Here is a 14650-nt window from a genome sequence, read left to right as displayed (position 1 = left end):
TACTTGACATTTTTTTTAATTAAAATGTTTAATTCTTAAAAAGCTGAGTAAAGATTGGATAAAGTTGATTTCATGAAAAAGTATGTTTAAAGATATTGTTAAGAAGACATCAATAAATACCGTTTGCCCATCCACTGTTGTAAACAGTAAAAGGTGCTGCATTTCTGTCACAAGATGGAGACTTCAAATATGATGATACTCCAAGAGTTTCAAGTACATCTGAGGTTGCCATTTGGTCAAGCTTAGTCACTCTCTTTTCTGACATGTATTGAGACACAGAAAAACCTACAATAAATTACATAATGTTATTTTACACATTACATATGTTCTCGTTTAGAAATTTAAACAAGGATACTGAAAATAATGATGATATGTGGATGATTTACATTCGGCTATCCTGTCTGGATATTGCAGACTAATAAACCTATTAACAGACCTGGGTCTGTCTGTCGTTTGGCCTTCATCTTACTCTGACTGCGTTGTTGTGGCTGGTACAGAGTATCAGGTCGTTCTGCTAAGATGGCTGCTTGCATTGCCTCTTTTGATTCTATGTTGACAGGCGATGTATGTGGTGGTGTGCACAGTAGGTCCAATACATATATGACTAACCTGGTATTTTGAATCCTTTATCCCAGTAACATAATGGTTTTGGCACTCTAATTTTGTCCAGGATGTGAAATTCTTGGCAGGTTCCATCAGATTCTAAGCACACACTTGCAATCATGGAAATAACATATTCTTGTTCAGCAGAAAAATCATTAATCAAGTACCTACCAAAAAAAACAAATTTGTTTTTTAAGCAAACAAGACTCCACAATAAAACAGGTAACACTTCAAGGTAAAGCAGTAAACATAATATTATGAAATCCACTTGCATTCTGCAACAATTATAGTACAGTGTTTTGTACCTCATATCAGTATTAACTTTCTTGTCAGATCATGGAAAAAACCTGGATATAGGAAAAGTTCAACATTGTTCATGTACATTCCCATTCATAATAGGTGATGGGAGCAGGGACCCATAGAAGAGGATGCTGTCTGCAAAAGAGACCTTTTGTTGTCTTGACTTATTGTCCAGAATACAACCTTACTTTATAACCAATAAAATCTAATTCCTCATGTGCTATACATTATGAAGTCTTTAGCCTTCAAGGATTTAAAGAAGAACATTGAAAACAACTTGCCTAATTATATATTGAACATTGCATTCATTTTTTATATAGCAAATATGGATCACATTCATATTCATAATATAGAAAGCAAATGAGGTTAGTTTCCTGTTTTTTGCTTGTTTTATTTGAAGTCATCAGCTAAGAAGACTATAAATAACATATCAAAGAATAAGATTTACAAAATTGTGAAACCTACAAAAAGTATTTCAAACTTACCTTATCCTGAGTACTCCATACAAATCCATGTCTTCCCATTCACCCCATTGATAACTGCTCAGCAAAATATCCATCTCCAATCTTTCTATTCCAATTTTAATGAGGTAGTTGCATGGATCGATATTCAAATAGAAATGAATAGATCTGTCAATTAAGTCCACATCAAGACAGCATTGGACATTGTTACAACTGTCATCTAAGTAGCATGTTATCACAGATGTGTCAAGCTGAGGCAGTGCTGTGGAGCTTGAGCTACAATCTGTAACAGATAAAAAAAATAATTGCTTCAAACCAGTTTTAATTATTTTTCCAGATACTTTATTTCGCTTTCAGACTTTTCCATCCCAATTCCTGGCGATTTAAGTTTGCAATTTTTTCAAATTTACTTGATATAGTTAGACACTAAGGAATGATCCTGGTTTAAAACATTTGCGTTATTTTTGTTTTCTTGAAAGTCGTGAAAATAAATCACTTGCAAAAATAAGTTGGTTTACAGTAGCTAATATAACTTGAGGGTGTTCATGGTTGGCACAAATTATAATATTGTTTATAGTTTCCAAAACAGTATGATGAGAATGCATTTTATCAAAATATTTAAGGTATTTAATAAAACAAATAATACGCCTTACCTGTACTCCAACCCTGGTACTGGGCAGCAAATATAGAGCTTGGATCATGTCTACTGCATTCCTCCTTTTTAAGAAAAGGTGCTACTCCAAGGGTGTCCAAAAGCATCAATATTGCATTTACAGAAAGTTTTTCAGATGTGTCTATATTCATATCAGTGTACCATTTTGATATAGACCAGTCTGAAAATTGAATAACAAATAAGATATATTACAGTTGATATATAAAAGCCTTTTAATTTCTGTTCAACTAGCTAAGGGCTTCACTTCCGTGTTAAGTTAATTTAACTTTAAACTTAACTATTACTTCCATCTTAAGTTAATTTAACTTTAAACTTAACTATAAGAACTAAATTACTTTTTTACAATATTGCAGTCCTTCATACGTTCTTACAAAATTTAATAAAAATTTAAGAGATGGCTTTATATCTACATAGTTGTTCTGTAAATTTAAAACAACAACCTCTCAATAAACTCTATTACCAGTTATCATCATACTGTTTATAAAGGAGTAGGTCCGGTAAGGGCCGATTTTGGCATCAAATTTCAGGTTCATCTGACGAAAGATTTGGACACTTTTTAAACACTTATGTGTCTATTTCAGTTGATTTAATAAGTTTAAGTCATAGATTTTATCTGATATAGTCATTAAAAACGCTCCGATTCAAGCTTAAAAATGAAAAATCTATCAAATATGCCCAAAAATGTCACTTTTTAGATGGTTTTTGTCAAAAATGAAAGTGGCCGAAATCCGTGTTTATCCTCAACCTTTATATATGTTATGTATTATCATCAAATACAACTTACCTTTTAATAGTAAGAATGAACACAAATGCGGCCACTTTCATTAAAGACGGAAACTGTCAAAAATTTAACTAAAATGCTGAAATTGTAAAGATTTCAGTAATTTAGCATGACTTAATGATGCTAGTACCCAATAAATGTGCACTGTATTGTCAAAAACAGCATGTAGCAGAAGCATTCTACTTTCCAATAAATAACTAAAAGTTTACATTTTAACATTTTTGTAAAACTGCTATATTTTGGGGCCAAAAAGGGGTCTTACTGGACCTACTCCTTTTTGAGTTAGAACTATTTCAACTTATCTTATTAAGCCAAAGAAAAAAATACCAAACAAATGAGTAAATAAAATAAAAGCAAAATAAGCAACTTTGGGGCTTATACAAATCTTGTTGAATCAGGCTTACTTGTGTCTAAAAACCCTTTGCTCATGTCACAATGGCCCTTTTGTAATTCAGTCTGTGAAAAAATTGTAGCCTCAAAAGCACATGGACCACCATCATTGAAGCAAACTTTAAATTCCAAATCTATATAGTATACTGACAATCCTTGAAAGTCTGTGATTTTGTAGCTGCAAAAAGAAAACTTTTATTCCTACCAGGATCTTTGAAACTATTCACTAATTGGATAAGAAATGTATTGAATGTGTTGCAAGTACATGTACATTATAAATGATTTCTTTCAACAAAAACGAAAAATGACATAACATCTTAGGGTAATTCAATTTTAAGTTTGCATCAAATACATAAATTATACATTTCTGATTATATACCTTCAAATTATAAACTTAAATACCTGATTTCAATTACGTTTCCAATATGAAAATGCTTCTGAATCCCAAACTCAAAATCCATAAGGAAAACTTCGTACTGATATTTTTCAATACCAATATTTAGTTTATAATTACAAGGGTCTATCTTGAGAAAAAAGTTCACATTTCTATTTATTAAATCTATGTCAGCACAACAACTAAATCCAGTACAAGTGTTGTCTAAGTGACATGTTATTGATTCAGGAAGGGCGGGAACTGTCACATTTGCTGAACATTCTGAAAAATTAAAATTTAAGCAGTCATTTAGAATCTACAGAATAACACCACATCATCTTCTATTTGTTTTGGTCTGTAGTCAAGTGGTTGTGGCTGGTTTCCATTTGCCATAAATTTTGTTCAAAGTTTTTTTGTTTTTTTTTTTTATCTTAAATAAGTCCATTTCACATTTTGATATCCAAGGTGATTTCTATAAATTATCATACCATATGACAGTGGTTTTACTCATTGAAGCCAATAAAATTACTTGTAGTTACACATCTTTGATCTTTGGCAGATAGCTGTCTCATTTGCAATCACACTTGTAAGTCATTGATTGATTCATCCATATGATTGGTAAGGATGACTGTTTTAAATCAATATAATTTACCCTGCAACCGTCAATATCTATTTTAAGTGTCAATATAATTTACCATGTAACCGTCAATATTTATATTATTACAGACATTCTTACATAAATGTAACTTTTTTCTACTAATGTTATAACCTGAATTCCATCCATGGTTGTGGTCAGTTTTGTATTTATCAGCTGACTGGTCACATGTTGGATTCAAAAGATAATCAGCCAGGTCCAGATCTTCTAATAGCTGTGATATCAGGATTGGAGGTAACTGCTTCATGGAACTACTTAGTCCTTTATCACTCATCCAGTTATTAATGTTAAAACCTGAAATACATTTTTTCTCTCAATTCTTTTTGTACTAATTTTTTCAAATTTTAGCCATCTTGTGAAAAATTTGCAACATTTTAAGCATTTCAGTGACTCTCACAACTGCTCATGATCAATTACTGGAAAAACACAATGATGCCCAGTTGGAAAGAAAACATGCATGCTACAGAAAAAACACCATATATGTCTATTGACTAACCTGGAATGACAAAGTCATCAGACCATGAACATGGTTGTTTTGGTATACTAACACCATCCAAAATGTCAAATGTGTATCTACAGTCTCCATAGGTCTCAAAACAAACACTGATCTTAGCATCAATCAGATAGATGTTCTCAACTCTAATTTCTTCTATCCTAAACCTATTTGAATACACAAAATAAATCAACAATTACTTATTTAAGAACTTTAATGTCTTATTGAAAGATGGCATCATTTGCAGTTCAAAGGTATTTATTCACAAGAATTAAATGTTCATCATTTGTCCATACAAGAATAAATTGTGGGGTCCTCAGTGGCACTGTGGTATAAGTGGTTCATCAACAGTATTGACTAGGGCGACAGTTCTGCTGCTGATGATTGGTGGTTCTCCCAGGCACTCTGGCATTAAGCACCAATCAATCAATCAATCTATTAAATAAATCTAATTTCAAGTGTCAACTTCTGCATGAATTTAGTGTTATTTATAAGTATTAAAATTAACACAACCTCAAGTGAAACCATACCCTCAAGAGAAATAGTTTTCAATGCATTCAGTGGCGGATCCAGCCATTTGAAAAAGGGGGGTTCCCAACCCAGGACAAATGGGGGGGTTCCACTATATGTCCCCATTCAAATGCATTGATCATCCCAAAAAAAGGGGGGGGGGGTTCCAACCCCCGGAACCCTCCCCCTGGATCCGCCACTGCCATTGCAAGTATAGTCAACCACACATCTATTTCTTATTCCATCTAAAAATAAACAAAACATAATCAGTTTCTCGTAATTTCATCAACTGTATATACTTACACTAGTCTGACCATATTTCCTAGTGATACAGTTTTCCATGTTTTAAAAGTGTAGTCAAACAAGGACTCATTGATGACAAGTTTCTCAATTCCAAAACTGAGTTTGTAGGCACAAGCATCTAACAAAACATGTGTTTCAAAAGTTGTTTGAAGGAGAGATACCTCCATGCAACATTGTAGTCCTGTACAGTAACTTGGTAAACGACAGCTTACATAAACTGGTAGGTGAGGAAGTGAAATATTCTCTGGACAAGCTAAAATAAAAAATAAAAATTGTCAAGAACTGCACAAATATCAAAATTATTCATGCATGTTTCATTCCTGTCTTTCCAAAGAAAAAGAGAAAGTTTTATGTTTATATTTTTTTCAAAAGCTTTCCTTTTCAGATTGATTGAAAACATAATGCAACAGCAAAAAGACAACTATATCTTTAAAAAAAAGTTCAAGTATTTAGTGGTTCATTATTCCTGCAAAAATTTAACTAGGATTTCAACAACATACAAATTTCCTATATGCTTATACAGTACGCGTAATTTGATAAAAATAAACCAACAAGATATCAATGAAGTATCAAAAATGAATAAAAAAATCTACAGGAACTCTTCTTTCAACAGGTATAGATTATGACATTTTGATTTTCCTAATCTTATCTTTAGTATTATACCTAAAGTATTCCATCCCAGACTGTTAGTATTGTATGTTGAGTGAATACATCCAGGATCTTTCAAGTATCCAGATATTCCTAACTGATGGAATAACAGGTCAACTGTGGACTTTGGTAATGTTTTTGAAATAACTACATCTTGCTTTTCTAACCAGTGTGTCAAAGAAAAATCTGAAATCAAAAGTACTTGGACATTAGTTGTGATTAACAAATTACATTGATGCCATAGTTCCATGTGGCCTTTGTAGTTCTTCTACAGTTAACAGCAATCTTCATACATTGAGGTTTAGGTTTCAAACCTAGTATGGGGTAAGATGCTTTTGACTCTGATCTTGAGTGACTAGGATTGCCAATTTTCCTGTGGAAAGTTGTTGTCTTTTTCAAGGTACTCAACCTTTCTATATCAATACAAACTGGCCTTTTTATATCCAAGTGTGTGCATATGACATAAAATACAAAAATATTATCAGAATATTTCCCCATTCATGAGCAAAAGAATGTGAGAAAAGATATAAACATATATTACCTTTTACAGAAAATCCCTCATTTAAGTCACAAAGTGGTTTTGGTAGTTTTGTATCCTGAAGCACTGTTTGTTGAACGATGCATCCAGTTGACTCTAAACATAAACTCACGTTGACATTAACAACAAATACTCCTTCACTTGCGAAATCATAGATCTGGTAACTAAAATAACAAAAAATATATAGTAACGAGAGCTGAGATAACAACTAATGCCACATAATCATTTTAATATGTTAGCTTAATAATTATTATCCCAAAAGTACTTGTTATTCAAACAAACAATAAAGGGCTGCGCTTTAGCGCATGATACGCCCGTTGCTCTTTTAACTTGTCTTTTATGCTTTAAATGAATTTATATGATCAACTAGAAATATATATACAAATCAAAAGGGATGTTACATTAATATATTCACCAAAGTTTCATAAAATTCCCCTTTTTTAAGTATAAAAATTCATTACTTAAAAAAACGTAAAATCTAAAATTTATAAAAATGGAAAGGGAGCTTATGTCAATAGATATAAACAATTTATCAAAGTTGCATAAAATTTTGTGAAAGTGTTAGTTATTGTCCCAAAATTGGAAAATCCCCCCTTTTTTAAGCATAAAAATTCATAACACGGAAATGTAAAATCTGAAATTTATAACAATTGAAAGGGAGCTTACATCAATAGATATAAACAATTCACCAAAGTTTCATGGACATTGGTGAAAGCCTTTTTGAGTTATTGTCCGAAGTGTTGAAAATCCCCCTTTTTTTATGAATAAAGCCCCATAAATCCAAAACTTAAAATCTGAAATTTATCAAAATTAAAAGGGAGCTTACATCAATAGATATAAACAATTCACCAAAGTTTCATGGACATTGGTGAAAGCCTTTTTGAGTTATTGTCCGAAGTGTTGAAAATCCCCCTTTTTTATGAATAAAGCCCCATAAATCCAAAACTTAAAATCTGAAATTTATAAAAATTAAAAGGGAGCTTACACCAATAGATATAAACAATTCACCAAAGTTTCATGGAAATTGGTGAAAGCTTTTTTGAGTTATTGTCCGAAGTGTTGAAAATCCCCCCTTTTTTATGAATAAAGCCCCATAAATCCAAAACTTAAAATCTGAAATTAAAAAAAAACGAAAGGGAGCTTACGTCAATAGATATAAACAATTCACTAAATTTTCATGGAAAATGGTGAAAGCGTTTTTGAGTTATTGTCCGAAGTGTGGACGACGGACGGACGGACAGATGGACAACGGTATACCATAATATGTCCCGTCTAAAAGACGACGGGCGTATAAAAACTATACAGAAAACAAAAAAAAAGAATCCCACCTAAAGCCAGGTTTCGAGTATGGTGTCCATCTAAAGACCATATTTGTTGATGACTTGTTATTTCTAGTAACAGTATGCCATGTATTTTGCATGTGACTAGTCATTCTTAGGGGTTGAACATTATGTCTTTTGTACATTTAAATATCAGATTATTCTAAGGAAATAACTTGAATTATGCATATAGTTGTTTAAAAATTAGACCTATCACCATGTTTCTACTATCTAAATGGGTGCAACATATGTTAAGTAGGATCTGCTTATCCTTCCAGAGCACTTGAGCAGACCTGCCAACTATCCCGATTTTCGCGGTATCATCCCGATTTTCATCCCTCAACCCGAATCCCGATATCGGGATTCTAAAACAAGTCAAAATCCCGATTTTCACAAAATATACCCGAAAAAATTATTTGGTTTCCGATTTTGAAGTTTTTCTGATAATCTATAATTTTACCTGGGGACATATTATGACAAGTTTACAATACTACGCTAATCAACGGTCACAACAGGTGTCATAATTTGTTGTTGCAAGTAATTGGATTACCTGATTGGTCATAACAATCCTCAAAATTAATTAATATTATTATTTGTAAACAGAAAGTCGGTCAGTTGGCCTTTCATTTTTAATCAATTTATCATACGAGCACAATTTGCAACGTTTACCGTAGTTCCATAACGAAATCGTAATTAACTTAAAGATGAGAACTGTATTGAACTCTTAAAAAAACATTGTTTATCTTGAAATCCATTTATTTAATTTTTGAAATCAGACATGTGTCTGTTGATTTAAAATCGACGCCATTTTGTATTCTTCTACTGTGAATAAACCTCCGCCGGTAAGAGCACCTCCGAACACAAAGAAAGATAACTCAACTTTTATCCATTTTCTCATTAATACTGATAGACTTAATCAAAATCTGTATTTATCCTTCTAACTTTAGGACATATAGGTTTATGTCTTTTGAGTCATGGTCCAAAAGATAAGGTTTTTGGAGGGGGGAAAGGGGTTTTCACTAAGTATCCTTTATTTTTTTAATGCCATTTTTCTCTATTCTTAAGTTATTTTGTCAATTTTAAAATAAGTACAAGAATCATGCCAATAAAAGAAATCAAGGCTTATAAGATCATCATCAGTATACCAAAAGAAAAAAGAAGAGACATGAGACTATTTTAAGAGTAAAAAACAGTGCACACAGAAACGCCGCAAAAATTGTCCCTTAAAAATATGGTCGCGCACTAAATCCCCCATGGAGATTTTTAAAAGTTGGCAGGTCTGCTTGAGATCAACTCAAGTTTTTGTAGGTTTCTGTTCTTTGGTCTTTAGTTTTCTATATTGTGTTTTGTCTACTGATATTTGACTTTTGATTGTTTCTTATTTTTTTTTCTTCATAAAATTGTCAATTTATTTCCCCCCTCTTTTAGATCATTTAAAAACATAAACCTAAATTACTCACTTCATTCTAAGAAGTCCCATAAAGGAGAAGGTCTGAATTGTCCCAAATTCAATGTTCAACATTGATATTGTTTTGTTTAGGTTTTCAACTCCAACTGTGAATCTGTTATTGCATATATCCAAGTTAAAATAAAAATCCAGAGAGAGACCAAGTTTCTGTACATCCATGCAACAATCAACTGCCATACAGCTATTAGTAATACGACATAAAAGACCTGACTGTAGTGTTGGCAAATCCATATTTGTATCTTCACATCCTGAAATAAAAGTTATCATAAGAAATTTAAAAAAAAGAGGAATAAGTAACAAGTATATAATTTTTGTTAGTTTTAAATTGCTTTAAAACCTTTATTGTATAAAATTTATTCACAAGTCAGTATAAAACTGAATTCATATCATGCAAAAGCAGAACTATGTTATCTAAGTATCTCATTCAGAACAAATGGATAAGAAAACTGCAAACATATATTTGTTGTGCCCAACTGTTATAAGCAATATCATAATGTGTTAAGAGGTATTCTTATAGTTTTCTAAAACTTCGAGAAACAGATCTAAAACAGGACAAATTAGGATCAGGAATTGCATGTGGTTGCTATGGGTTTTTTTCTTCAAATTTTAAGAAAAACCTTTCCCATATTATTCCTGCAAAGTTCATTTTAAACTGGTTAAGTAGTTACAAAAAAAAGATGGCAAGTGTGGACAAATTTTCATAATTGTACTTTGGACCAGACTTTTGTTCTAAAATAAATTCATTATTTTTACATACTATTACTGATATTCCATCCATTGTGATTGATGTTAAAATATGAAGCTTCGTCCCTTTTACATTGTGGGTCCTTCATATATGGTCTCAGATTCATTTCTTCCACTAATTGGGCTACCACAAATGCATCTAGTGTTGTGTTGTCATCAAATGTGTTGTCGGTTAGCCATTTACTCAAGGAAAATCCTTAAATTAAAATAAATTTATCAATCACAGAATTATTTTTTCTTTGACAAAGCCAACAATGGATCATTTCTAGATATAAAGTAGATGATTTTTTTATGGGCAAAAAACACCAATTCATAAGCTACTCTGAACTGTCTAAATGTTTGAAGGAAATTCCATATTTTTTTTAAAAGCTTAACACAAAAACATCTTTCCACTTACCAGTTTTCTTACAAATATCAAAGTAGTTCACTACAATATAATCCATACCATATTTCAAAATCATTTTAGTCATATCTGGTAATTAAAAAAAATGCCTTTCTCCTAAGTGAACGGAAAGACCAAAACAAGATTCTTTTTTTAATCATTACTCAAAATATACTCTAATAGTGACTGAAGCATACTTAGAGGAAATAATAAATAAAGTCCACACCTGGAATGTAAAATCCTCTATCCCAGTTGCACAATAGCTTTGGAAATTTCTGTTTATTCATGAGGATGATACTCAAAATACAGTCATTTGGATGAGAATATTCCAAACAAAGCTCAAACTTCAAGTCAACCATATACATCCCTTCCTCTGCTAGATGAAAAATTGTGTACCTTCAAGAAAATTTTCAAAATTATAAAATAACCATGAACAGAAAAAACTATAGTATTACAGTGGTTGTAGTTGGTTGTTGAATGAAATATTTGTCTTTTGTTACAGCTAATTTCCTTTAAGCTTGAAAATTAATCTTTGGTTGGCTTGCATGCTTTGTTTGTGTAAATGTTTACCCTAGCTTTGTACTCAAGATAAACATCTTCAAACAATAAATATAGGCAAAGCCTGTATATATTATAGTTTAATTCAATTGGATGTTATCTAAATTACTATTGTACAATATACAAACAAAGCAAGCCAGCTGACCAAATTCTTGCATTACATGCATTAGGAAATTAACTGTTATCGTTTTAAGTTTAATCAGGCTGATGAATTTTTCATAAAAAATGATTCACATTTTGTCATGTCAGCCCTTTTATAGATAGCTATATTGTATGGGTTTTGCTCATTGTTGAAGGTCATATGAGACCTTTGGTTGCTTTTATCTGCTTAATTTGGACTGTAAACAGAATAGTTGTGCCATTTGCAATCATATCATTAGATTATAAGCCTAAGTTGTTGTTGAGTTTATTCATTCTAAATACATGAACTAAATAATCCATTTAATAAAACTTACTTTAGTTTGATGCCTCCTTGAAGAGAGAATGCCTCCTCTTCGCCCCATACATATGTCAAAAGGGACTTTTTAACATTCAATGCCTCTATTGCAATTTCCATTTCATACACACATGGATCAAGTGAAATATGTAGGCTGATGGTTTTATTGATAGGCTTAACATCAACGCAACACTGTACAGCCATGCAGGATTCAGGTATATAACATGATACATCTGATGGTAAAGTTGGCAAGTCAACTAACTTAGAACAACCTACAACAAATATTTTTACCAAAATGAAAACATTAATCATGGCACTCAAAGTAAGAAGCTAGATCTGATTTGTGTAAAATCATTAGGAATCTGTGATGCTCAAGAAGAATATACTGCAATTATATGATATTTTCAAAATAATATTGAAATCTTTTCAAAAGCATACTAAAAAGTATAGATTTTGTTTGCCATGGAATCATAATACAGGAAATTGCTATTGAGAAAAGATATACAACTAAAAAAGTGGATTTGCAGATAATTAAATTTTACTTACTGTTCATCAAAGAATTGTGTTTAGAAAGTGGGAAAGTGGATCTAGAGCAAGATGGGGAAAGCAAAAATTCTCTAATTCTAAGTTTGATCAAGATATTTTCAATGATTACTGCTGGTAACACGTCTGTTACTGTCTCTTGTGTTTGCTTTAATAATGATGCCAGTGAAAAATCTGTAAAAACAACAAAGTAATAATAAGTGTAAGACATCTTCTACCATTATGTAGTCTATGATTTTAACACATTATTGTTGGACAAAAGGTATTTATTTACAATAAGCAAGACAAAAAATTGCACTTTACCTTTAACTTGGCTCAAATATTAGATGTTTATCAAATAAAAATCTAAAACAAATGGAAATTTTCTCTCTTATCGTAATATTTATGGTAAATTGTAGCTTGTTCAATTAAATTACAAATAAACGATGAAATATTACCTTGTGGGAAACCAGTTCCCCAGTCACAAAATACTTTTGGCAGTTTAGTATCCTTTAAAACATGAACAGTTGTCAAACAGTCTTTGAAAGTTTCAAAACAGAGGCTGATATTCAAAGTGATCTGAAATTGTTTCTCAGAGACAAGATCTTCTATCATATACCTTAAAAGAAAAACATATCCTTCTCTCAAATAAAATAATTCTCTTACAGTGTGCATCTAAAATATGAACTAGTCAGCAATACAATCTTTACTACATTTGAACAAAAGACGGTATACATCAATGCGCCAGAAAATACACTATAAGAATATCAATGAAAGAAAATAATCTGAAAATTTAGGAAATTCTTGGCATTGAACCATGATGTAACTTCAATTCATATGCCCAAAAATATATTAACAAGAACTTGGAATCTGTATTAAACAACTTACTCTATTATAACAACATTCATGAAGCTTAATTTCTGTTTGGATCCTGTAAATTGAAAAAAAAATAACAGATTAAATGCAGTACATCTTTACAATATTTAGAAAGAGTTTAATTACTTTTTTAAATTGTTATTTGGATGGAGAGTTGTCTCATTGGCACTCACAACACATCTTCCTATATCTATTGAAAAAATAATTTCATCACTTATTTACCTTAAAATGGTTTAAATTAACCAAATCAATGAACATTAAAAGTTAAATATTGTTGAAAATGATACCCAGTCTTCATGGGAACAATTTAATGTGATATAAATATTTAGCCTGCTTTTAACATGACCAACATGCTAAGTGCATGAGCATAGAAATAAACAGCTGCGCCATGAGCGCATGATACGCCCGACGTCTTGTGTGGAAGTTTTATGCAATAATCATAAATAGTTTCTGAGGAAGTTTTAAGCAATAACCTTTATTGTTTTTGAGACACGGCGGGACATGTGAAACCCCTAACCCCCCCCCCCCCCCCCCCTGTTTTTTTCTACAAATATCACTTAAATAAAATTTTGAATCAAACCAAAAAGTATACAGATCTTTAAATTAGTATAACAAAGAAGTGTGTACAGTTTCAAGCAATAATCATAAATTGTTTTTGAGATACGGCGCGACATGTAAAAAACCCTCCCCTCTTTTACAAAATACTAAATAACTCAAAAATAAAATTTTGAGTCATCACCAAAAAGTATACAGATCTTTAGATTAATATAATAAAGAAGTGTGTAAAGTTTTAAGCAATAATCATAAATGGTTTTTGAGATACGGCACGACATGTAAAAAAACCCTCCCCCTTTTTTACAAAATACTCAATAACTCAAAAATGAAATTTTGAATCATCACCAAAAAGTATACAGATCTTTAGATTAATATAACAAAGAAGTGTGTAAAGTTTTAAGCAATAATCATAAATCGTTTTTGAGATACGGCGCGACATGTAAAAAAAACCTCCCCCTTTTTTACAAAATATTCAAAAACTCAAAAATGAAATTTTGAATCATCACCAAAAAATATACAGATATTAAGATTAATATAACTAAGAAGTGTGTAAAGTTTTAAGCAATAATCAAGAAAAGTTTTTGAGATACGGTGCGACATGTGAAAAAAAACACACCCCTGTTTTAGTTACAAAGTGCCGTAACTCAAAAAGTTGAAATCTTATTTTCACCAAAAAGTATACAGATCATTTGACCATCATAAGAAACAACTATATTAAGTTTCATGAAATTTGGATAAGTCGTTCTCAAGTTACGGTGCGACATGTTTACGCCGGACAGACGGACAGACGGACGGACACCGGACACTTGTATACCATAATACGTCCCGTCAAAATTTTGACGGGCGTATAAAAAAGTCTGAATGAAAAACTGGTCTGTCTACCTACCTCTACTCTATACTTTGAATGTAACCACCCTATGTTTTAACACCTTATGTTTTGCCAAACAGATTGCAAAGAAAGCAGCAAATATCAAATTAAATGTTCTTGTTCTGATCATTTCAGGATAAGAAAAGACAATATCTCCTGGTCAACATTAGCATGCTGTTAACAAATGCCAACGT

At 31.6% G+C, this 14650-nt stretch overlaps 1 protein-coding gene across 1 annotated transcript in view; it reads right to left on the bottom strand.

Moving 5' to 3' along the window:
- LOC139500295 (uncharacterized) overlaps positions 1-14650 on the bottom strand; it is a 107912-nt gene that overhangs the window by 12873 nt on the left and 80389 nt on the right. Inside the window, exons 73-90 of the mRNA XM_071289038.1 lie at positions 13046-13088; positions 12616-12776; positions 12182-12352; positions 11655-11907; positions 10868-11037; positions 10273-10455; positions 9508-9763; positions 6732-6892; positions 6206-6376; positions 5543-5795; positions 4733-4896; positions 4351-4530; positions 3611-3863; positions 3223-3386; positions 2018-2197; positions 1389-1647; positions 610-770; positions 121-285 (exon numbers count right to left, since the gene is read on the bottom strand). Of these exons, the coding sequence (XP_071145139.1) occupies positions 121-285; positions 610-770; positions 1389-1647; positions 2018-2197; positions 3223-3386; positions 3611-3863; positions 4351-4530; positions 4733-4896; positions 5543-5795; positions 6206-6376; positions 6732-6892; positions 9508-9763; positions 10273-10455; positions 10868-11037; positions 11655-11907; positions 12182-12352; positions 12616-12776; positions 13046-13088 (3348 nt within the window). The remainder of the gene's footprint in view (positions 1-120; positions 286-609; positions 771-1388; positions 1648-2017; positions 2198-3222; positions 3387-3610; positions 3864-4350; positions 4531-4732; positions 4897-5542; positions 5796-6205; positions 6377-6731; positions 6893-9507; positions 9764-10272; positions 10456-10867; positions 11038-11654; positions 11908-12181; positions 12353-12615; positions 12777-13045; positions 13089-14650) is intronic.

Source organism: Mytilus edulis, chromosome 13 (assembly GCF_963676685.1).
Source record: "Mytilus edulis chromosome 13, xbMytEdul2.2, whole genome shotgun sequence".
NCBI lineage: Eukaryota > Metazoa > Mollusca > Bivalvia > Mytilida > Mytilidae > Mytilus > Mytilus edulis.
The sequence above is the reverse complement of the archived record's forward strand: the minus strand, read 5'-3'. Positions and strand labels throughout refer to the sequence as shown.